At 42.8% G+C, this 26354-nt stretch overlaps 1 protein-coding gene across 1 annotated transcript in view; it reads right to left on the minus strand.

Annotated features, from left to right (window-relative positions):
• Window positions 1–1796: 1796 nt before the first annotated feature.
• The window catches only part of foxh1 (forkhead box H1), a 30231-nt gene continuing 5673 nt past the window's right edge, over window positions 1797–26354 (minus strand). Inside the window, exon 3 of the mRNA XM_073066326.1 lies at window positions 1797–2852. Within this exon, the coding sequence (XP_072922427.1) occupies window positions 1797–2852 (1056 nt within the window). The remainder of the gene's footprint in view (window positions 2853–26354) is intronic.

Below are 26354 nucleotides of genomic sequence, written 5' to 3' on the forward strand. Positions count from 1 at the left end.
AGTGATTATTGCAACACTCAACATCTCAAGTAACTACACTTTTGTGCCTCTCCACAGAGATGGCTCCTTTTGATTTCAATTTTTCCTTTTCTATCGCTATTCTCTTAACAGTCGGTTAAAACAAAATTAAATGTTATCTTGATAAATTTTGTTTACCATGTATACATTTCCCTTTTCCCTCCTCCCCCTACATTCACAACTTAACACCTGTGATCTTAATGCAAACTTTGCACACCTCCCTTCATGTTTCCTGTACCCTGCTTTTGATTTGGACTTCAAACATGCAGTATTCCTGCTACAAAGTTTATGTTCGTATTTCTTATGACAGACAACTATCTGGATCAATAAATCAATGCCAACTTTGAATAATCCCATTTTCCCCATTCCACTTTCCCTTTCATATATTCAGCACCAATCCAATCTCCTCTCCCCTTTACATACTGTCATTATCCTACCAACCAGTAGGTAGGTACTTGATACATGGGGCTGGGTGAGGGTTGAGACAAAAAATAGAGCATACTCAGAAGGAACCTACCCAGCCAGAGAAATGTGCAATTTCCATACAGAAAAGCCTCAAGGACAAATCAAACCTTTGAGTCACAGAATAACTTCACCACTGCTGCCCCTTTTTTTCTTCCACTCTTAACCAAATTATAAGACATTTTTCTCCCATAGTTGCTTGCAAACATATTTTAGTGTTCCCACCCCCATTGCTTCAGATTCTAAGAAAATCCTTGAGTAGCATTGCATTAGTTGTAAACAACATCTCAAAGAGTTTAGTGAATTTGCCAGAATACTAAGTGTCAATTGCATACAAGTTATAAATAGAAATGCAAATAGTTGCAGAAACTTGGCTTGTATTTCTTTAAATTAAAGTGAAGGAGATAACCTCTAGTTTTTGTTGATTTGATCTCAAACTGAAAGAGGGTTCAAGGTTATTTTTGTACTAAAGGGAGAACAAGAGTATTCAAGCTCAATTAGGAAATCATGGGATTTTGGGCATTGGCTCCTGAATGAAAATAATTGCCTTCAGATCACAGCTGAGTGAACAGGAAACCAGCATAGTATAGTGCTGATGTATTTTTAAGCAAGCTTTCCACAAGCAAAAACTTCAATTTTGTGCCTATCTCTCACCGAGTAATTTGACCATCACATCTACTGATGCCAATAAAAATTGACGCTCATTTTCTGGGGTAGCATCAGCACTTTAATCCAGTCAGATGAATTATCCTTCCAATATCGATCTGTATGCTGTAGATTCATTGCTAGGCTTCAGTTACGTGCAGATCATTGGTCAACAGATGCCCTCCAGTCCCAGTGTGATCGTCATTCACACACAAACACTAATGACTACCGGATGCCACTTAGCGTAACAGGCATGTTCCACCCTTTAATATTTCCTCCAGCCTCAGCCACACGCAGAGTTCGGGGATAAATGTAGAATATCATTGTCCAGTGTGCGCCATCTGATCAGCAGATCTTCCCAAGGGCAAGAGTACACCAGGTAGGGTACAAGTAAATACAAACGTTTTATTCAACGTGTCTATACATTGGCAGCCTTCTGACAGAGTTGGAGGACAAAAATCTTACAACTTGCATTCCTAATCTCCAATTCCAAAAGATTTCCAGTAATTTTCCAAGAATTCACATAATTTTATTTTAAAAGTTTTAACAGCAACATTAGAGTCAATGCTCTATGTGCTAGAATTTCATAAAAACACTTTAAAAACTTGATATATATTTTTTTTTAAATATAAAAGTTTTCACACAACTTGCCCTCAATACAGACAAGGTTCTCAGTAATCAAATGGCATGTATCGAGCTCTCATTAGACTGGTGGCACCAGGTGGCACTGCAGAGCCAATAGCACCAGCAGGACAGAACATGACATCAAAGACACTTTTATTTGGTGGGACAACTTGAAGCATTCTGTCCAAATCCAACACAGGTGATGGTCGCAACGATGGCACAGAACATGGACCAGGGAGAAAAGGCCAGTTCGGCCTGCTTAAGAATTGGGTTGGCCTGTATGGATAGAGCAATAAGCCTGATGGATTATTGTACGGGAAGAATGTGGAATACGGCAAACTCATGCTGGGTGGCAGTGTTACATTTGGAGGGGTATATTTAGTGTAAGAAGTTGGTAACTCCCAGTACATATAGGGCCTTACTGAAAGCGCTGACTCTGAATAGCTGGAGCAAGGATTGTCCCAGAAGTAAACAGGAGTGGATGTGCCATACCCCACAGATAATCTTGGGCGCTTTGATTCTTGTCTACTTGGGGATTCTTGTTGGGAAATATTGGAGTCATCCTCAATGGAGGAAGGACTGGAAGTCGAAGTGCTTAAGGGTGAGTGAAACTGGACACTGTGATTGGCCCTTGGTGAGGAAGAGAGTGATAAGGAGCACTGAGCATTCTCAGACACGACCGGTTGACGATGCCAGGAGTTCAATTCCAATCTCTGTTGGGTAGGATCTTCATTTGAGGACCTTTCTGGGCAGTATCCAGAGGGCCCAGAGTAGCTCTTGTCCTTTTCAGATGCAGAAGCTTCCAAACTGTTCCACAATGTTTCAATGGAGAAGGAATTCTCTAGCCTGCTGTCACCATGCTGTGGAAATGCAGTTGAAGGGCCAGGAGCTTCCAACACTTGTTCCAATTTGCTGCTTTCATCAGAAGATGCAAGACCCAAAATCCCACCCTGGATATATGCAGTAGAATTAGCTGCAAAGCTCTTCCCATCCTGTCTTGAGACAGAGGTGTTTTGCCTTTTTAATGCTTCAGGTGGGATGCGAGTAACATCGACTGTCCAGTAGTTTCCTTTTCCTTGTGGCCTTTTAGGATCATTCAAAACCTAAAACAAAAAAACAAAATAATATTTTAAAAAAATCACTGACCAAGGGCACAAATTCCAAGTACGTATAGCATTAGTAATCAAATAATTCATAGAGTACAACACAGCACAGGTCCTTCAGCCCATAACACTGCTAACCTTTATAAAACTACTCCACGATCAATCTCACCTGACCCTCCAGCACAGCCCATAACCTTCAGTTTTTTTTTCTTAATAGCTGGTCATTCATTCTGTCAGGAAATTATATATAGGCTTACAGTTAAGGGTCCATAGACAAGCTTCATTCAAATTTTATGCAATATTTATATATGCACATTTAAACAGCATTAAGAAATCACAAACAAGAAAATCAGCAGATACTGGAAATCCAAGCAACACACAAAATGCTGGAGGAATGCAGCGACCAGGCAGCATCTATGGAAAAGAGTGAACAGTTGAAGTTTCAGGCTGAGATCCTTCATCGGGGCTAAACATTAATGATTAACTTATGGAAGAATCTTCACTAAATTGCCTTTTTTAATCCAGATATTGAAGCCTGTTGTGATACCTCTACACCATCCAGAAAACCAGCTAACGAAACTCAAAACTGCAGATACAAGAAATCCAAAATGAAAATGGAAGATGCCAGAAATACAGCAGGCCAAGTAGCAAAGGTGGAGAGAGAAACACTATCTCAGACCCTTACACCCTTTGTTAGAATCCAGGTATGTTTATAATACAAAATCAGTTAACACACCAGAGTGAATTATGGATTATTTGACCCAGACTGTCAGTTAGCATGTGTACAATGTGCACTGTTGCAAAACAAGATAATGCATTCTTAAATTAAGAGCAAGAAATACAAAGAATCAGGAAACGTTTGTGACAGGTTAAAAAGTTAGGTTGATGACTAACAAGATCCTCAAGTCTCCATCAAGTGGATCTCCTTTTGAAGAATTTTAAAGTAGAGATGCATCCTTTTGGAGAATTTAAACATAGGGGATCACCAATTAAAAATGCTCAGAGTTATACACTCAAGAGTTTAAATTCTCTCTAGCAAGTCTTTCAATAGATTCTTTTAATATTTCAAGATCAACATAGATTGATTGACTTGAACAGTTGAAATTTCACTGTTAGACAAGAATATAAAATACAGGTTAATATCAGATTATTATGATCAATTGGTGAACCAGGCTGAATAGCTGCAATGGAAATGAGTTCCACTAATTCTTAGCACATAATCAGTTTTGAAATGTTATTCCCATTTCCTTTTAAAGTACTGTCTGAATTGAATTTCTCCTGCATTTTCACTTTGTTTCATGTTTTAGAATTTGCCAAGTTTAAGATCATTCTTCCACTGGGTTGGGAAGTTCAGTAATGAAACTGCACAACAAAGGAAATGAGTATAACTGACAGTTTGATAAAATGCCAACTGTTGCTTTCCTTTTCACCCGTTAACAGTTGCTGCTGTTGTCAGAATTGTCACCAAGATGGTAATCCATCATTCTTAATTAGTCCCAGCCAGTTCCCAATGAATAACATTACTCCCTCCTGGAGTGAATGCTGAGGGATATTCAAAGCTCCTCTTCCAGCAAAAATTCCTTTACATCTCCAAAGTACAGACAAGAGAGGCCATTTATTCCAAATCATTCATCACTCCACAGGAACTTGTAATCTCCCATCACAAAAACTGTTTTCTGGTGTGGATGTGACTTTTGAAGCATCTCATTTGGGAAAAATATCACAAAGATAAGCAAGGATCAACCTATGTCACACCATTTATCTGGCTAAAGCAAGTCATTATATCAAGCTCATATCAAGATAAATATATGTAAATATAATTAGTGCAAAAATAAAAAAAATGAGGTAGTGGTCATGGGTTCAATGTCCATTCAGAAATCAGATGGCAGAGGGGAAGAAGCCATTCCTGGATTGTTCTCTTACTATCTTTCCTTTCGGTTAGTCCTGACGAAGGGTCTCAGCCCAAAACGTGGACAGCGCTTCTCCCTATAGATGGCCTGGCCTGCTGTGTTCCACCAGCATTTTGTGTTGTTGTTGCCTGGATTGTTGAGTGGGTGCCTTCAGGCTTGTGTACTTCCTTCCTGATGGTATCAATGAGAACAATGCATAACCTGGGTATACTGGGCTCCTTAATGAAGGACAGCACCTTTTTGAAGCATCCGTTCCTGGAAGATGCCCTGGATACCAAGGAGGCTAGAGCTCACGATGAAGCTGACTAAATGCACAACTCTCTGCAACCCATTTCGATCCTGAGCAGTAGCCCCACCATACCAGATGGTGATGCAGCCTGTTAGGACGTCCTCCACTGTACACCTGTAGAAGTTTGCAAGCACCTTTGGTGACAAACTAAAGCTCCTTGAAACCCCTAATTAAATAAAGCCTTAGTATATTCACAGTAGGCAAAGGTTTCGTACTACTAGGAAGAACACCAGGCATCTCAGCAAAACTGTACTCTTTTTCCATCTCTAGTCTGTGTTTACCATGACTGGGATCCGAATAAAGGCCAAAAGCTCCAGAGACCATACAACAAAGGGACAAATCCATAGCCTTTTGCAGATATTTATGGTCAACAAGCAACTCATTCTTTATCAAAGAGAGCATCTACAATATATTCAGGTTGTCTTCTACATCTTCCCCACATCTCTCCACAAAACCTCAAGATATTCTTCTGCACATATCCCATTAGTAAATGGCACCAGGACCAATCTTAACATAGTCTTTCAGCTGCCAGCCAGTTGAACTCTTGCCTCCAGGTTTGGAATTCACCAGGGTACTTTGCCAGAATAAGGTGTAAACACTATCAATTCTGCCGAACACTTGAACAATGCACACAAAATGCTTAACTATTTATTCCCCTCTATCGATATTGCCTAACTTGCTGAGTTCCACAGGTTATGCATTACCAGAGCAAGGTGGTCCAGTTTTAATAATAATGACTATTTGTAAAGGTTAATATCTGCACTGAGAGGCAACATCCTCTTAAGTTTTAAATTATGTGGTTTTTAGAGTCACATGTAGTGCAATGGAAAGGCAAGATGTATGTTCTTCATCTGTACAATAAAATAGTCACCTGCCATCACAATTTCAACCGCAATAATAAATACCTTTATCAAACTGATTTATGCACATGACTTGAGGCAGGCTGGATATAACAAGGATATATATTTCTTCTTACAAACTATACAGGACTGTGCAAGTCTTAGGCACACACAGCTAGGGAGCTCAAGACTTTTGCACAGAACTATATTTATCAACGTGGAGTGCCACAGGAGGGGTGTGGGACAGAGGCGGAGGGGTGCCAGGGAGAGGAGGGGGGAGCGCAATGATGGTGCAGGTACAGATACACCCAGCCCTGAGACACCAGGCAAGGTCGACTGATTCCAGACAATTGGTTTAGCAATCATTTCAGAACCTCTCGCCTGCTCTTGTTCTTATTCAGGCTCTCTCAATCTGTTCTTCCTTGGCCTTGATCATGTTTTCCCTGATCTTTCTGTACGTTTCAGTCCCTGCTGTGTTCTTGGTTTTCTTCAGGTGTTTAATGTCACACATTTCCAGGATCTCCTGTTACCCAGGATTGGGTTTTCCAGTGGTGCTTTCCCCAAGTATCTCATCGGCTGTTTGTCATCACTTAATTGAACTTAATGGTCAAAGTGTCAGCATCTTTGACAAGCATCAGCTATGGTGCAAGCCTTCCACCAACTAGAGCTTTGAAGGATTTGGCAATGGAGTGGTTCTTCAGATTGTACAATCATTCTGAGCTTTTCAAATCATGAAGGATCTCACTAATCAAAGATGGTTACGAGTCAGCACCATCCAAGGCAAAGGAGGAAGCTGCCTGACAGAAGATGAAGACATTCTTGACAGATGGACTGAGTGTTGTTCAGATCTTTACAACCGTCACAAGGAGACCCCACTGTACTCGCAAGCCAGGATTCGTCCAATTCTGCATGTAAAAGTAGAAATAGCCATAAGATTGCTGAAGAATGGGAAAGCTGCAGGAATAGACAACATCCTGGTTGAGCTGATAAAACAGAGGCAGTGATAAACATCCTCATCAATATCTGCAACAAAATTTGGCAGACTGGGGAATGGTCAACACCCTGGATAAAAATCACTCACCACTCCCCAAGAAAGGCAACTTACAGCAGTGCCAGAATTATAGAACCAAAAGTCTTAGCAGCGATGTAAGCAAAGTGATGTTAAAGGTAATCTTGAATAGACCAAAACCACAGTCAGAAGAAATAATTGCAGAAGAGCAGGCTGGCTACAACAGAACAGATATTCAACCTCCAAGTATTGTGTGAGAGATACAACCAACAGGACATCTTCCACATGTTCATAGACTTCAATGTGGCATTCGATAGGATGTGGCCTCTGGGCCACAATGAAGAGATTCAAAACTATCAAGCAGCTCTACACGAAAGCTAGCAGTGCAGTACTTGTTCAAGGCACAAGTGGAGAGTGGTTCCATACATCAGTTGGAGTCCAAAAAGGCTGCTTCCTTTCACCCATGTTTATCACCATTTTCCTGGAGCAAATAATGGCAGTTACCCCAAAAGACCATATGAGCACAGCCAGCAGAGGACAGATCATAACCAATCTCAGATACAGAGCTGGAGAACAGGGAAGACTGAAGGCCATGGAAGAAAGTGTTGGGGGTGGGGGAAGAACACCAGAGGCAGGCAAGGAGATAAAAGGGATGGGGAATGGTAAATGGTGGGTGGGGGACATTACTGGAAGTTCAAGAAATCTATGTTCATGCCATCAGGCTGGAAGCTATTCAGACAGAAAACAAGGTGTTGTTTCTCCAACCTGAGTGTGGCCTCCTTGTGACAGCAGTGGAGGCCATGGATTGACATATCAGAATGAAAATGGGAAGTGGAATTAAACTGGGTGGCTACTGGGAGATACTTCTTCCAACCTCAGGTTCATTGATGACATTGATGGTATAGCAGGAAGTGATGAATGGGTCTGCCTTGTGAACCGTCTGGATGATACATTTACCAGATAATGGCATGGAGATCAGCACAGAGAAAACCAAGCTAATGAGAAACAGTGAGGAGCTGATCGCAACAAAAATCACTGCCAGTGGCCAAGAACTAGAGACTGTCAAGCAGTTCAAGTATCTTGGTGCCATCATCAACTAAGGATTAAGGACTTGAGGACAGCCCAAACAACAGCAACACTGGCTAAACTAGTCTGGGGAGACAATAACATCACGCCCAGATCCAAGTTGAAACTCCTGCATGCACTTGCACTCTCCATCTTCTTGTACACCTCCCAATCACGGGCTTTTGGCAGCAGAACTGCAAAAGATCCAGGCAGCAGAGACGAGATGCTTCAGAAGGCTTCTTGGCATCTCCTATACAGAACCATCACCCAGCACATGAGACACTACAAAGATCTACTATCCACAGTAAAGAATAGGAAACTGAGATAGTATAGCCACATAACAAGGTCAAATGGATTCTCAAAGACCATTCCTCAGGGAACAGTGCAGGGGAAAAGAAAAAGGGGCAGTCAGAGGAAGAAATTGGCTGACAACATTGAAGAGTGGACTGGAGAGAACTTTGCCGCAACGCAGGCACTCACCCACAACCATGAGATGGAGGCAACTGGTACAGTTCCCCTACGACCCAGGAGGGTTGCGGGATCCATAACCAAATGTCTCTCTGGTGCTTCCTACTCCCTCGCTTCTTCCTTCTCATTTTCCCAACTATAATTCCCTTCTCCCTGTCTCCTTCCAACTCAATCCACATAGACCCACATCAGAATCATGTTTATCATCACCCACATAGGTCAAGAAATTTTTTTGCAACAGCAATAAAGTGGAATAAATAAAATTACTATAGTACTGTGTAAAATTTTAGGTACCTTAGCTAGCTAAATATATACTCTATTGAATCGACCTCATTCACTGGCATTCTCACCAACCTGAGTGAAGAAGTTCCCTCTCATGTTCCTTAAAAATTTCACCTTTCATCCTCTTAACCAATGTCTCTAGTTGTAGTCTCATCTAATCTCAAGCCTGCATGCATGTACCCTCTCTATACCCCTCAATTTTCCAAGCCTCTATCAAAACTCCCTATGTTCTAGGGAATAAGATCATAACCTATTCAATCTAGTCCTCAGGTCCCAGCAACATCATTTAAAGTTGCTCCGCACCCTCTGAATCTTATTTACATCTTTCCTGTAGGCAGGTGACCAAGTGGTGGGTGTCATGGTAGTGTTGCAGCTAGTGTGACACTATTACAGCTCAGGGTGGAGTTCAGAAGTCAGTTCCAGCATCCCCTGAGAGAAAACTCTGGCTTCCTCCCACAGTCTAAAGATGTACCAATTTGTAGGTTAATTGGTCATTGCAGTTTGTCCTGTGATTAGGTAAGGGTTAAATCAGTGGATTATTGGGCAGCACAGCTCAAAGGGAGAGAAGGGCTTATTCCACATTGCATCTCCAAATTTAAAATTCAAATTAAAAATCAACTTTACAGTTAAATTGCCAAAAAAATCTGGATTTACCCCAGTCACTGGAAAAGGGTATAAAGTTGAGAGCACACATCAGAAAGTATAGCTATTCCCATACAATCTTAATCTCACTTTGGAAATCACAGTACTTACATCACTGCTGTTTAGGGCAGCAATGCACGTGCTCCATCCTTGTCTGTATAGAAGGATTCTTCATTGCCGTTTCCCTAACAATTGTATCTTGTTGACCAGTCAGGATTGGACCTCCTGAGCTGAACCCCTGAATCTGCAGGACTGGTGGGCCACTCTTGGTCAGGCATCAAACAGGCATTGGCCTGTTTGGCACAGGCGACCTTACCAAGAGCCAAAGCGCAAGGCCCTGACTCCAGCCAACGTAGCTCTCCAGATAACTGAGGCATGAAAGCCTCCAAACCCCACGACAAGGTTGCATTTATCTATCATCACCCACAGAGGTCATGAATTTTTTTTTTGCAGCGGTGGATTTGGAATTCATATAACCAGTACAAAATGTGGCAGTGGTTAAAGACAAAATCATTCCCTTTGTCTTGATAATTAGTATCACTGAACAACTCAGGCAAAGATTGCTTTCTTACAGTTAACAGGTATTTTACACTAGGCTGCCATCTCCAGAATAGATTAATTGTTGACAGCTTTTGACTTGTGACAAGTAATTTACACTTCCTTCAAATTAAAGAGACCATAAATATCTGTCAATGAGATGGGAATTTCTGCAGAAGATTCCCACGCAGTTGGTTTTTAAAGTAGATGAATGGCAATAAGTGACTTAATCAGACAGAAGTTAAGAATAAAGTGGAGCTGTGTTGTTCAAGATCTTATGTATGGGAAGATCTTTCCCTATGTGAACTTTGCAGCCTGCAGTTAAGTTCTTACCAATAGGCATGCATATTAATACCAAGTCCCACCATTTTCAGCTCTCCCCCAACTCCCCCTCCCCCCAAAGAACACACCAAGGACCATGAACTAGATTTAGAAACAACACAAGATGGTCTGCAGATGCTGGAGAAACACACACACACAAAAAATTGCTAGAAGATCTCGACAGGTCAGGCAGCACCTGTGGAAATGAATAAACAGTTAATGTTTCAGGCCGAGACCCTTCAGATTTTTGTTTTAGTTTGGAGATGGATACCAAGAGTTAGAGGTTAAGATGCAGGTAAGCCACTAGATAATCAAATTGAAGAATAAGATGGAGCTGTATACTTTATTACTGTTGTTATGAACCCCATAACTGGGTCACTTACCAGCAAAGATAGAGAGGTCCGCTGAAGTCTGATGGTACCATTTTTAAACGTTTTTATTTATAAAGGGGCACAAAAGTAAGGTTAATACAAACATTCAGATAATATATGTCGTCAATACTCAATCTAAAGCACTGGTATAGTAATAATCAACAATACAAAGTAGCTCTATCGTTTGTCCAGGGGTAAAACTATCGTCGGATGGAAATATCAAAGTCTCTGAAGTTCATGCAGGCTTTTAGCCTTTCAGAGACTGCTGGGGCTCACGTGTTGGAGAGAGAAAATAAACTTGCCAGCCTGTTGGACTCAAATCGTGGAATCGGGAACTCGAGTTCCCTGTTGTCAGTTCGGAATCTGTTTCGGGGTTATCAGCCACTTGATTCCCTAGCTAGGGGAACCGAATCACACGTGGCTCCCGAACAGCTTCCCGTCCTTACGGGAGCGATGAGCGATGGTGTCTCCGTCTGGTGCGTCGCTGGGGTACTGCCTCCTGCAGTCTCCTTTTTATCATGGCTGGCAGATTTGTAAATGTCAATCAAGGTAGGGCGATACCATCCCCACACCACATGGCCCGAGGGTGTCCATGTCCCTGATAGCTGGCACGTACTATAGAGTTGCAATTCACACAGGTGCCTCTAAGAAGAACAATGGTCAAATCCGTTGCATTGTCTCTCATTTCCTGGGTCCAAGACCCGAATTAATAGCGATCTTGTGATTCTCCGGAAGGAGGGGGCTGGTCCCGCACCCTTCGGCCCCTCAGAGCTGTGGTACATTCATAACACCCCCTTTCTTCAAAGCATTTTCACCAGTGGTGGAAACGAAGTAATACAGAGTCTTACTGGATTTTAGAATCTAACACAATACACAAGCTTTCCGTTTCACTACAGAGCTATACAGTTATACATTTAATTCAGCATCTAAACAGGTAATGAGTACAGTGGCACTTCCTTTAATGTTTTTTTTCTCTTGTACCTGACAAAAGGCTGGTAGCATCAGATTTCAACTTAACAGGCAGGTTCCAAGGGGGTTGTCTTTGTTATTCACATGCGTTGTCAAAATCCCGTACAGCCAGTTTCCTATTTAAAATGGCGCCCCCATTAACCATCACCTTTTTCCCCCGTGGGTTTCGACGGGAGGAACTCGAGTAGTTTGGCGGGGTAAACTCCCGTCCGCCTTATTCATAGGAGTTATCGTATCAACACCGGATCTCAGACCTAATTCATTCCTACCCAATTCTTCAGTTTTAAGCAAGTTGCTATTTTTCTCTTCAGGACCCGTCATACTATTAGTTTCCAATTTAAGATCTGCAAGCGATTCTGCTTTTCCCAGACAGCCTGTCAAGTCCTGCCTGTTCACTCCACATCCTTGAATAACAATAGCGTGTGGGGCCCCGGCAGCTCTCGACTTACTCTGTAAGCGAGCTGCCGGGTTTAAAATTTTTTCATTCGATTTGGGAACTACAAACTTTCCGTTCCCTTCAATAATAATATTTATCCCTCCATCGTCGAGTTCCACTTTAAGGTTCACCACCCCTTCGTGTACAAACACCTGGGAATCCTCCCTTCCCCCAATTACCAGGGTTAACCCTGTCTTCACTGAACCCAGTCTATCTGACCCAAAAGGACGGCCGTCTCGTTCAGCTGAATCAGATACCTCAGAACTTTTCTGAGCTCCGTGACTAGGTTCGGAACCACGTGCATCCCCATCCTGGACACTCTCAAATGGGACATTGACCTCTTCCGGCGTTCAATACCCATACCTTTTTCAAATTCCAAATTCCCTTGCTCCTCCCAGCTACTCTCTGGGCAACTCCCTTCCGGAGTAAACTCAACCCCGCAGGCTGAAACAACCTCATCTGCCAACCCAGCAGACCTCTCCAAGGTAGTGGCATCCTTTTCATCTAGGACTGCCTTCATCTCATTATCGGGAACACCTTGATAACTCTCAACTTCTTCAAACAGGGCTGCCACCCCCGACAGATCATCCATGTCCAACTCTGGACCTTTTAACAGCTTTTTCCGTTTCTCATCTTTATTTCCTACCTCTAGGACCTTTCTCTTCGCTAAGGGCAGATCTATCTCTCCTCTCCCTTACCCCCTTTCATGTTACTATTCCTCGTTTTACCACCCTCTAAACCCTCATGGCACAGGGTCGGTAAAGACGTCTCGGCCAAATCAAAACTGGCCAATTTTAAACTGCTCCCATTCTCAGCTGCCGTTTTTGACAGGCTGCGAGTGACCGCGCATGCAGGATAGCTCGGGGACGCTATGGGCGGGGCCTCAACACGCACCGGTCGGCGGGTCATAGTCATGGCTGACCAAATCCTACCCCCGGCTAAATCGTTCCCAAGGAGGACATCCACGTCAGTTCTCGGGAATTCTGATGGCACCCCTATTTCAAATGATCCATACACCAGCTCACAATCCAAAATGACCCTACGTAAGGACACCATTTCTGTCCATTTTCCTATTCCTCTCAGGGCTACCTCACCCGTCTGAGGTCCGAATTATAATACGTTACGGCTAATTAATGATAGCTCCGCCCCCGTGTCTCTCCAAATCTGTACAGAAATTGGTGGGTCCCCCTCCCTCACAGACACAGTTCCGTGTGACAGATAAATCTCAGACCCCTCGCGCTCTCTGCTTACCCGGGACCCTCTTGCCGATTTTCTGATTACCACTGCACACTCGATAGGGACCGCTGCTTTCCCTTTTTCTGGCTCCTTTCTCGGAGCAAAGCACCTAGATGCAATATGTCCTCCCTTCCCACAATTAAAACAGGTCAAGCCCGGAAATCTCGGGCCGCCTGGCCTTTCCCCCTCAACCTTGCCACTAGCTCCCGGCGGGACCTCTGCCTCAGCCAGAGGACTTTTTCGGTTGTTCCCACGGTCTCTCGGGGTACTTTTATTCGAGGGAAACTTTGTCTTGTGGGTTAGGGCATATTCATCTGTGAACCTAGCAATTTCTGAGATGGACTTATTCGGCTTCTCATTCAAATACATCCAGATCTCCTCCGGAACACACCCTTTTAATTCCTCAATCAAAAATAACTCCCTGATACGCCCATAATCCTCATCCACCTGTTCCGCGGTGCACCAACGGTCCAAGAGCACACCCTTCTCATGGGCTAGCTCGGTATACATTTGATTCCACCCTTTCCGTAAATTTCTGAACCTTTGTCTATAAGCTTCAGGTACTAGCTCGTAACTCTGGAGAATGGCCTCCTTTACTTTGGCATAATTCTCCGCTTCCCCTTCCTCGACGGACAATGCCGCATATGCTCGTTGTGCCTTCCCCTTTAACACACTTTGTAACAACGCCATCCACTGCTCTTTGGGCCACTTTTGATTTACTGCCACCTTTTCAAAAAGCAAGAAATAACTATCAACATCTGACTCTTCGAATAGAGGTACTACCCTCAACTCCCGACTAACATTAAACCTCTCCTCTCGGTCTAACCCTTGATCTCTTCGCTCTTTCCTTAACTTCTCCATCTCCAAGTCATGTTTCCTCTGTTTTTCTGCCTCCTCATACTCTTTCTCCTTCTCAGCTCTTTCTTTCTCCTTCTCAGCTGCTTCCAGCTCCTTTAGCTGGAGCTCATGATCCCGTTTCACCTCTAATTCCTTTAGTTGGAACGCCTGCTCCCTTTCTTTCTCTCTCCCAGCCCTTTCATTCTCCTTCTCAGCTGCTTCCAGCTGCTTTACTTTAAATTCATGTTCCAATCTTAATTTCTCCAACTCTAACTGATCCGTCCCACTCGCTAGTACCATTTCAGGGATATTTTCCAAATCCTCAGCTGCAAACACCTTCTTCCCAATGTAATAACTGAGTTATGAGCCTTCGCACTTCCCGCTTTTTCATTGATGACCTCACCTCTGTGAGGCTTAACCCCTTAGCCAGATTTACCAAGTCTAATTTTGTAGCCACCTCTAGCGCCCCCAGAGTCGGGTTTTCCATAAATTCATCCACGTCCATCTTTGCTGGTTTCCCGTCTGGCGACCCGCGTACCAGATCCAAATTTTTTGACTTACAAATCCAATTCACTGACCTCTCAATTTGGTATCAAATCTCGAGACGAGGCCCCACGTTGTTATGAACCCCATAACTGAGTCACTTACCAGCAAAGTGAGAGAGGTCCGCTGAAGTCTGATAGTATCATTTTTAAACGTTTTTATTTATAAAGAGGCACAAAAGTAAGGTTAATACAAACATTCAGATAATATACGTCGTCAATACTCAATCTAAAGCGCAGGTATAGTAATAATCAACAATACGAAGTAGCTCTATCGTTTGTCTAGGGGTAAAACTATCGTCCGATGGAAATATCAAAGTCTCTGAAGTTCATGCAGGCTTTTAGCCTTTCGGAGACCGCCGGGGCTCACGTGTTGGAGAGAGAAAATAAACTTGCCAGCCTGTTGGACTCAAATTGTGGAATCGGGAACGTGAGTTCCCCGTTGTCAGTTCAGAATCCGTTTCAGGGTTATCAGCCACTCGATTCCCTAGCTAGGGGAACCGAATCACACGTGGCTCCCGAACAGCTTCCCGTCCTCACGGGAGCGATGAGCGATGGTGTCTCCGTCTGGTGCGTCGCTGGGGTACTGCCTCCTGCAATCTCCTTTTTATCATGACTGGCAGATTTGTAAATGTCAATCAAGGTAGGGTGATACCATCCCCACACCACATGGCCCAAGGGTGTCCATGTCCCTGATAGCTGGCACGTACTATAGAGTTGCAATTCACACAGGTGCCTCTAAGAAGAACAATGGTCAAATCCATTGCATTGTCTCTCATTTCCTGGGTCCAAGACCTGAATTAATAGCGATCTTGCGATTCTCCGGAAGGAGGGGGCTGGTCCCGCACCCTTCGGCCCCTCAGAGCTGTGGTACATTCATAACACTGTTCATACATTTTAATGAGCTACAAACTTCCAGTTGCAAAATTTGTAAAATCTCTTAAGAAAGCAGCTAGAGATGGTAACAAGGACAAAGTGAAGATAAATATTTGGCTTTGAAGCCACATACTGACCCAGATGTTTCAGTTTACCATTGAAGATGCTAATATTCACGGTTTAAGCACTGAAGTAGCCTAGTCAAACCTTTCATGAGCAACCTAATAATTCAACAGTACAACAGGTACAATGGTACAAAATTTTTTCGTGTGCTACTCATTCTTGTATAGTGAAGATATTTATCATCCACTAACAATGCATAGGACTGCAAGAGGATACATAGGGTTTGTTACTTCTAAATGTTATTGTGTCTCAACTACTATTCCTGACAGCTGAATAAAATCATCTATTGCATGAAGCAGCAGCTCCTAATGTTCCTTTTAAAATCTCTTGCCTCTGCTCTTAAATCCATGCCCTCATTTTAAATGATCTACCCCGCCCCCAGAGACAGACTACTGTATCTGACTTTGCCTTGTCTGTGTCCTTTTATCATGTCACCCCTTGTCTTGCCAACACTGCACCAACTGCCACCACTGGGCTATAAACATGCAGGAGCAGTGTGTGGTTAATTGCCTTGCTCTCAAAGACACACACTGCCTCAGCTGAGGCTTGAACTAATGACCTTCAGATCACCAGCCCAAAGCCTAACCAACTGGCCATGTGCCAACACCTTATTCTCTATCTCCAGGAAATGAAGTCTTAAATTTATCAAACCTGTGCAACTCAGGCATCAAATTCAGTCAACATCCTGATAAGTCATTACTGCATTCTTTCTAGAATATATACTTAGCCTTATGACAGATGCCAAAACCTTATTCACCACCCCATCGCCTGTGACACCACTATCATTGAGCCATACTCTTGCTCTCATACGTCCCTCTGTTCAACAACACTCCTCAGGGACCCTATCACTTGCTAAACAAGCCCTTCCCACAGTGTATTTTGTATGCAGAAGTAATGCAATGCACTTATTTGAATAGGAAACCATTTGCCAGTCCTCAACCCACATACAAGAGAAAAGCTGCAGATGCTGGAAATCTGAGCAACACATAAAATGCTGGATGCAGGCCAGGCAGCATCTATGGAAAAAGCACAGTCAATCGACATAGCTAACCGATTCCCTGCAAATTTTTCAAAACTAACCAGGTTAGGTCTAACTAAACTTTGTTTTTTGAGGAAGTTACTGGGAGAGTTGATGAAGGTAGCATTGGCTACATGGTCTTTAGCAAGGCATTTGACAAGGTCCCACATGGAGCTCGGTCAAGAAGGTTCAGTCACTCCACATTCAAGATGAGGTAGTAAATTGGATTAGCCATTGGCTTTGTGGGAGAAATGAGAGAGTGGCAGTAAAGGGTTGCCTCTGACTGGAGACCTGTGACTAGTGGAGCACAGGCCAGATCAGTGCTGTGTCTGTTGTTATTTGTCATCTATATCAACGACCTGGATGATAATGTGGTTGACTGGATCAGCAAATTTGCAGATGACACCACAATTGGTGTTGTAGTGAACACCGAGGAATGCTATCAAAACTTGTAGCAGGATTTGGACCGGATGGGTAAACGGGCTGGAAATTGGCAGATGGAATTTAATGCAGACAAGTGCGAGGATTTGCACTTTGGTAGGACCAACCAGGGTAGGTCTTACAGTGAATGATAGGACATCAAGGAGTGTGGAAGAATATAGGGACCTAGGAACACAGATCCACAATTCATTGATAGATAGGGTTGTAAAGAAAGCTTCTGGAACATTTGCCTTCACAAATCAAAGTATGAGTACACAAGATAGGATGTAATGTTGAAGTTCAAGACATTGCTGAGGCCTAATTTGGAGTATTGTGTGCAGTTTGGTCATCTACCTACAGGAAAGTTGTAAACGAGGTTGGAAGCGTGCAGAGAAAATCTACACCAAGTCGATTAGGAGAGCTTGGGAACTGCTTCAGGCCAGGTGGCAAGTTCTAGGCCCAGAGCTTATGGCTGTGGCAGGGACCCAGTACTAATGCGGGGCAAAATCTGCAGGTGCAGTGTCTAGAGGCAAGGGTCAGGCCGATTTCACACTGAGGCTGCGAGACTGCCCTGGCTGTTGTGCTTCACATCTGTGAGCTTTGTAGCGAATTGCCCCACTAATATGAAGTGAGTCTGAGGCTTTGGACCTACTTGGGGATTTGGATCCAAGGACTCAATTTGGTTTGGGATGTTGTTGCTGGCTTCTATTGTTTGCTCAATTTGTGTCCCCCCCCCCCCCCTTTCTCTGCGCATTGGGTATTTTTATTTTAAATTGGGGTCTTTTAAGTTTCTTGTTTGATGGCTACCTGTAAGCATACAAATCAATGTTGTATAATTTATACATATAGTACTTTGTGATAACTGTACTGGTAGTTTGAATATTTGAAACCAGAGGTTAAGGGTGGAAGGTGAAAAGTTCAAGTGGCAGAAGCTTCTTTACTCAGAGTGGAATCAGCTGCCAACACACGTTGTGCAAGCAAGCTTGATTTCAACATTTGAGAGAAGTTTGGATAAGTGCATGGGTGGTAGGGTATGGAGGGCTATGGTTCTGGTGAAGGTCAAAGGTAGTAGACAAAATAAATGGTTTGGCACAGACTAGCTGGGTCGAAGGGCCTGTTCGTGCATTGTACTTGTTTATGACTAATGCACCAGGTCAGGCCAAGTTTCTGTTTGATCCATCTTCATATGTGCAGCCTGGGGAAAAATACACATGCAGGACAACAAACACTTTTTCGGGTCTTACAGTCCTTTATCTGTTTTATTGCAGGAAGAGTATTAAAATAAAAACAAATTTAAAAAGCAGTTGCTGCTATTACAATCTCAGTTTAACTTTGGGCCACACCATTATTACATATGCAACTAAAATACACAAAACCAATCTGGCAGTGGCAGTTATTTAGTACAGGTGCGTAACTTCCAAACACACACAGGCTAGACCTCCAAAGGAGTTCTCCTCTCGCTCACATCAGTAGGCTAATTAAGGAACTTTGCAGTCACGCTATTCCTGCGTCAATCAATTTTACTCAAACTTTCCTCACCAAACCTGGGAAAAGCATTTGAATGTTATCATTTCCAGAACATGGCAACTCTTCATTCTACTCCACCCATGCAACATGACATCACCATTTTCTCTTAAAGGCATTTTAGCATTACCAAGGTGAATACACAAGTGCACCTTAACAATAAAAAATTATATTCAGTCACCTGGTTGCATATGTCAAGTCTCCAATACATCCACTCTGCTAATTCATGTGATCCAAGACAACACCCATTTCCTCTTTTTTCATTAGCTTCCATTATTCCTGCCCCCCCCCCCAACAGTAAAAATTGGAAGAAAATTCTCATTAAAAATGTCACTCATTTATTTTGGCTCCACCTACAGACAACCTTGCTGAATAATGCTGTTGTGTTATTTTTGTTCATTTCATTGTACAATATTTAAACTTCTAAAGGAGTTTATTGATTACTTCAGTGGATTAAATCATACCAACTTCAGAAAAAGTATGCACCCCACTTGGGGTGTACTATTTAAAGACAGTAATCGGAAGGTGGGTGGTCTGCAGTTTTCCAAACAAAGGTGAATTTTATGTTGGCAGCCAACACCCAGTTCTTGGCTCAGAAAAAGCAAAGCAGTTTGATATTACAATTATTGCCGGATGAAAATCTACATTTCCTGCCTAACAGGATTTTCGGCAAACTGTTATGTTTTCAGCATACCTATACTCAGACACAGGAAACCAGACATTTGATGCAAACTTGGAATACTAATAAACCCAAGAAACATTAATTAAGCAGTTCTATTTAGGAGGTAGTGTGTGCCTGCAGCACCTGCTGGATATAACATTCTACAGTGGATATATATGCAGAATTGCACATACATTACACATGGTGGCCACTTTATTACTTATGTCCTGTACCTAATAGACAATACATGTTCTTTGACCAGTCCAGTTTATTGTCAATTTGTATCTCCAGGTATTAGTAATCCTCCACCATGTCCACACTGACCCCTTGGATGGAAACGGGTCACCAGTGCCTTAGCCCTCCTCAGGTCCACTACCAGCTCCTTAGTCTTCTTCACATTAAGCTGCAGATGATTCTGCTCACACCATGTGACAAAGTTTCCCACCGTTGCCCTGTACTCAGCCTCATCTCCCTTGCTGATGCATCCAACTATGGCAGAGTCATCAGAAAACTTCTGAAGATGGCAAGACTCTGTGTTGTAGCTGAAGTCCGAAGGTGTAGATGGTGAAGAGAAAGGGAGACATGACAGTCCCCTATGGAGCCCCAGTGCTGCTGACCACTCTGTCTGACACACAGTGTTGCAAGCGCATGTACTGTGGTCTGCCAGTCAGGTAATCAATAATCCATGACACCAGGGAAACATCCACCCGCATCACTGCATAAAAAGTGCCACTTAGTGAATATATTTTCTATGTTTTACCAACAATTTCAGAAAGAATGGAAAATGGCCAAGTATTGCAAATTGGGGATGGAAGGAGGATGTGATTAGTGGTAGAGAAAGGAAAGCACAATGATCCCAATAGGGATCAGGCAGATCACTTACAGTTAAAGAACAAGACTACAACTGCAGAAGGAACTCACTAAGTCGAGCAGCATCTGTTGGGGGTGAGAGGGGTGGGGGTGGTGGAATAATTATTTCACAATTGTGCACTTTCAGTCAGGATGTTGGGTCTTGACCCAAAACGCTGAATTTTTACCCCCACCTATAAAGATTCTGCTGAACATGTTGAGTTCCTCCAACAGTTTGTTTTTGTTCCAGGTTCTGACATTTGTTGTCAATTGCATCTCCGAGCCTACAAGATGGATACCCTGACATTTGGTAAGAGACCTGGTTAGGGCAACAAACATGAGAAAATCTGCAGATGCTGGAAACCCACAGCAACACACAAAATGCTGGAGGAACACAGTAGTTCAGTGCTCTAACTCAAAACAGACTCTTTACTCAAGGCTTCAATCATTGCGACTTTGCCTGGAATGTAGTATTTCAGTTAGAAGGAGACTAGATAGAATAGGATTTGTTTTGCTTTCCTGGAATGCAGAGGCCAAGGGATGGTCTAATAGAGGTAACTAAAATTATGAGGAAGGTATATGGCACAGAGGGTCAAAGTCTGCAGTTATCCCCACCTACCATCATCATATGCATGGGGTGGCAGAGACCTAACGCGACAGGTAAAGTTTAGAGCAGGGGTTTCCAACCAGGGGTGAACGGGACCCTCCGTTAATGGCAGGGGTCCAAGTCATAAAGCAGGTTGGGAACCCTTGGTTTAGAAGGAATCTGAAGAAACATTTGAGGTGCAAATTGTCTCACAGCATTTAACAAGTTTAAGCAAATATATGAATCAGCAAGGAAGGCTACATACAGATCCAATGTCAGTCAGTGAGATTGTTATAAGTAGGTACAACAGGTAGCATTGTTAATGAAGACTGAAAGGCTGGTTTCTGTGCTAATCACTAAACATGCTCAGTGATTCTATGCCCACTATTTAATTTTTAAATGCGTTATTTAATTTAGCGTCTTTATATATTGCACAGTACTGCTGCAGCAAAACTACAAGTTTAAACAAACACATCAGGGATATGAAACCTGATTCTGACCATCATACATGCAGAGTGCATGTATGTTTAGTGATTAGTTCTTGACTATTTCTAAATAGTAAATTTTAAGTGAATTGTCAAAATGTGTAGCACATGTTACTAACAAAACTACAGAAGACACACAAAATGCTGGAGGAACTCAGCATTTCGTGCACACATATTGGATTTCCAACACCTGCAGATTTTCTCTTGTTTGAAACTACACAAGATACCATTTAAAAAAAATCAAAATTAAATTGCCTTGAAAACAAAGACTGCTTTCCATGAGAGCAGGGGGTTGAAGTGAGATAAGAAGTTTCAGAATTCTGATAACCTGTGTGAAAAAGAATGAAAGACTTGAATTTTTAGAACACCTCTCATAGCCCCAGGTCATCGCGAAGCTCTTTACAACCAATTACATGTTTTTGAAGTGCAGCCATTCTTTATATGCCATAGGAAATGTAACAGCCATTGACGCATAACAGACGATCTAGGTAAACCTGATGAGATGATTTACTGAGGTTCTGAACTAGTACCATGCATCCAACTTGCATCCAAGGAGGCAGCTGGACCTCAAACATCAAGTATTGTTAACAATGCAACACTCTGAGCTGCTCTTGAAGTATTGATGTGGGTTTTTGCTCAGAGCCTTTGCTTTAATTGACACAGTCTCCCACCCACCACCACCTCCCTCCACCCTACAGTAAAACACTGTTGCTCTGAAAAATTCCCTTGAATCTCAGATACAGAAAGGACAATGTCAGTCCCCATGAATTTTTCTGGAGCAAACCAGTGGATCCTGCACCAAACTGGATGATTATAATAATGGGACTGCAATACTGGAATGGGACCCCTTAAAACTTAGCTAATCTAAGTCTAGCACACCCTCAAGTGGATTAAAATCCTTTAGACAACTAATTTTTCATTTGCGTGGGAGGAGTGAAAAATAGCTTGATTTACGCATTACTGGTTACCCATTAACTTTTTATCATTCCATGACTTAAGCAGCAAATGATGATATACAAAAGTTAGAGAGCATGGTAAATGTGTGTATGGATCCAGGACAAAAACAACTTCAGAGTTACGAATTCCCTCTTCCTCACTGACATGGTCTGAAAGGGAGTGAACTGTGGCTTCCTTTTACAGAGGGAATATTGGAAGTTGTCATGCAAGCCATTAGTGCAGGTGATTTTTAATAAACCCCAACAAGTCAATGCTTAATGCAACTTATATTCACTGCTTCTCTTCACACCTCAAAATTATGTCTAGAATACCAGCACCTCATGACTTGTAGATATATACTCCCCTGCCTCTTGCCCCAAGATGACAAGTCCCAGCCTTTTAAACTTCTTACTACTCAACCCTGCAGTAATATCCTCATGATTACCTTCTGCATAGAGAAGTGAAATTGAGAGGATTAATGCAATTTGAGACATTTAAAGAATGAAGGGTAAATGGCAACACCAATTGATTAAGTCCAAAAAACTTCACTTTGTAATTTTAGTTTTACTTTGGGAGAAAGGATTTTTGATAAATTCTTCTTTTCATCAGTTTAGTATGACACACACAAACATGCTAAAGGAACCCTCCAAAGCAAACAAGACAGAAAATTATGAAATATAAACACAAACATGCTGGAAATCCAGAGCATCACAGTCCTAAAGGAACAGCAACTCCGTCATCATCTGTGGAGAGGAATAAACAGTTGAGATTTTGGGTTGAGACTCTTCTGCATGACTGAAAAGGAAGGTTGGGGGGGGGGGGGGGAGAAGCCAGAATAAGATGGGAGAGGAGGGGGAAGGAATACAAGGTGAAGCCAGGTGGGTGGGCAAGAGGGAAAAGTAGTAAGAAGCTGGGAGGTGACAGGTGGAAAAGATAAAGGGCTGGAGAAGGAGGAATCTAATAGGAAAGTGGACCATGGGAGAAAGGGGAGCATCAGGAGTGAAGATATGCATGTGAGAAGAGAAGTGGCAAGTAGTAAGAGTGCAGAATTGAAGAGGGAAGGGGAGGGGAAAAACTACCTGATGTTAGAGAAATCAATGCTCATGCCAGCAGGTTGGAGGCTACCCAGAGTATGAGGTGTTTCAGAGGTTCATTTTATTATCAAAGTATGTACACAGAACACAACTGAAACGTCTTCTTCAGATTGCCATGAAATACAGAAAAACCATGGAAGTTGTGAGGCCCCTCTCCCACACAAAAAAGAAACAATTCACAAACCCCGAACTCCACTGCACGCAAAAACTAACAGATTGCCTGCCCAGACACAGCAGCCAAAACATCAGAGCTCTAACCCCAGGCTCCTCAAACAAAAACAGCAACATATCACAGAACCCCTTTCCTCACTCAAAAATGGAACAGATTGCCTATCAGCAACAAAACTGAAAAACTGAAGGAGACCAATATAAACTACAGTCCACATCAATAATAATTACATATGTCTCACATGTTTCTCCTCCAACCTGAGAGTGGCCTTACCGTGGCAGTGGACCAACGTGTCAGAATGGGAATGGAGATTGGAAATAAAGTGGTCGGCCACTGGGAAATTAGGCTTTTTGTGGATGGAGCAAAGGTATTCAACAGTGCAACCCCCAGACTACGTCAGGCTTCAACATAGAGGCCACATCAGGAACATGGATATGGTAGACAACCCCAGCAGATTTGCAGATGAAGTGTTGCCTCATCAGAAGGGACTTCTGGAGCCCTGAATAGGGGTAAGGTGGTGGTGAATGGGCAGATCTAACACTTCTCCTTGCAGAAATGCTGAAATCGTTCAGCTGAGGCAACATTCGGAATCAGGTTTACTATCACTGACAGAGATCATGACATTTGTTGTTTTGCAGCAACAGCATAATACAAAATCTAAACAAAAATAAACAAACAGTATAAAAACAGCACAATAGTAAGGTGGTGTTCATGGGCTGTTCTGAAGACCATAAAATACTGGAGCAGAATTAGGCCATTCAGCCCATTGAGTGCTCACTACCATTTCATCATAGCTGATCCCAGACCTGGATTTACACCTGCCTTCTCACCACATCCCTTGATGTCCTGACCAATTTGGAATCTATAAAGCTTCTGCTTTGACTTGGCCTCCATCACGTCTGTTGCAGAGCATACCACAGATTCACCACTTTGGCGAAAAAAAGTTCCTCCTTACTTCTGTTCTAAAAGGTCGCCCCCTCAATTTTGAGGCTGTACTCCCCAATTCTGGATAACCCCACCATAGGAAACAGCCTCTCCACATCCATCTTATCTAGTCCTTTCAACATTTGGTAGGCTTCAATGAGATCCCCATGCATTCTTTTAAATTCCAGTGAGTACAGGCCCAAAGCTGCCAAATGCTGCTCAGAGGTTAACCGCTTCATTTCCAGAATCATCCTTGTGAACCTCCTCTGGACTCTCCAATAACAATACATCCTTTCTAAGATAAGTGGCCTAAAAATGTTGACAATACTCCAAGTGCAGCCTGACTAGTGTCTTATAAAGCTTCAGCATTATCTTCTTATATATTCTATTCCCCTTGCATTTCAATTGCCTTCTTTACCACAGACTCAACCTGTAAAGTGGCAGTCTTGCATGAGGACTCCCAAGTCCCTTTGCACCTCTGATACTTGAATCTTCTCTCATTTAGATAATAGTCTGTACCATTGTTCCTTTTACCAAAATGCAATATCACACACTTCCCAATACTGTATTCCATCTGTCACTTTTTTGCTCATTTCCCCCCAATTTGATTATGTCCTGTTGCAATCACATTGCTTCCTCAGCACTTCCTACCCCTCCACCCATTTTCGTATTATCTGCAAACTTTGCCACAAAGCCATCACCTAAATCACTGATGAATAATGTGAAAGGCAGCGGTCCCAATACTAACCCCTGAGGAACACCACCAGTCACTGGCAGCCAACCAGTAAAGGCCCCCTTTATTCCCTCTCACTGCCGTCCATTCCTCTATCCGGGCCAGTATCTTTCCTGTAACACCATAGGATTTTATTTTTGTTAAGCAGCCTCATGTGAAGCACCTTATCAAATGCCTTCTGAAAATCCAAGTAAATGACATCCATTGCCTCTCCTTTGTCCTCCCACCCTGTTACTTCCTCAAAGAATTCTAACAGGTTTTTCAGGCAAGATTTCCCTTTACAGAAACCATGCTGATTTTATCATTAGTCTCCAAGTACACTGAAACCTCATCCTTAATAATGGACTCCAACACTTTCCCAGCCACTGAGGTTAAGCCTAATGGCCTACAAATACCTCTTTTGTCTTCCTCCCTTTTTAGAATGGAGTGACATTTGCAATTTTCCAGTACCCCAGGACCATGCCAGAATCAAATGACTCTTGAAAGAACATGACCAATACACCCATCATCTCTTCAGCACCTTTTTCCAAGTACTCTGGGATGTAGTCCATCAGGTCCAGGTGACTTACCCACCTCAAGACCTCAGTTTGTCTGGCGCTTTTTCCTTTGTAATAGCAATGGCACTCACTCCTGCTCCCCGACACTCATGGACCTCTGGCACACTGCTAGTGTCTTCCACAGTGAAGACAGATGCAAAATACCCATTAAGTTCATCTGCCATTTTTTTGTCCCGTTTACTACCTCACCAGCATAATTTTCCGGTGGTCCAACATCAACTCTCACCTCACTTTTATTCTTTAGGTAACTGAAAAAGTTTTAGTATCCTGTGTTATATCATTGGTTAGTTTGCCCTCATTTCATCTTTTCCATTCTTAGAGCTTTTTTTAGTTGCCTTTTGTTGGATTTTAAAAAGCTTCCCAATCATTCAACTTCCCACTCATGTTTGCTACCTTATATGCCCTTTCCTTGGCTTTTATGTGGTCCTTAACTTCCTTTGTCAGCCTATGGTTACCTATCCCTGCCATTTGAAAACATCTTCCTCTGTGGAAGATAGCTTTCCTGCTCCCTTTGCAATCTCAACCCCACCCATGTCTTCTCAGAAACTTCATTTCTGCTCTGCCTTTATTCCATTGCGATACCAATACATGTGAGTTATGCTTCTCCCTCTCAAACTGCAGTACGAGTTCGATCCATTTATGATCACTGTGTAGTAAACTATGTATACCTGTCTGGACACGCCCCTCTGCTGACTGCTCCTGTGGCTCCTCCCGCAGACCCCTGTATAAAGGCGATTGGGGCACAGCTCCTCCCTCAGTCTCCGAGATGTCGTGCTCCCTTTTTGCTGCTAATA

Source organism: Hemitrygon akajei, chromosome 1 (genome assembly GCF_048418815.1).
Source record: "Hemitrygon akajei chromosome 1, sHemAka1.3, whole genome shotgun sequence".
Taxonomy (NCBI): domain Eukaryota; kingdom Metazoa; phylum Chordata; class Chondrichthyes; order Myliobatiformes; family Dasyatidae; genus Hemitrygon; species Hemitrygon akajei.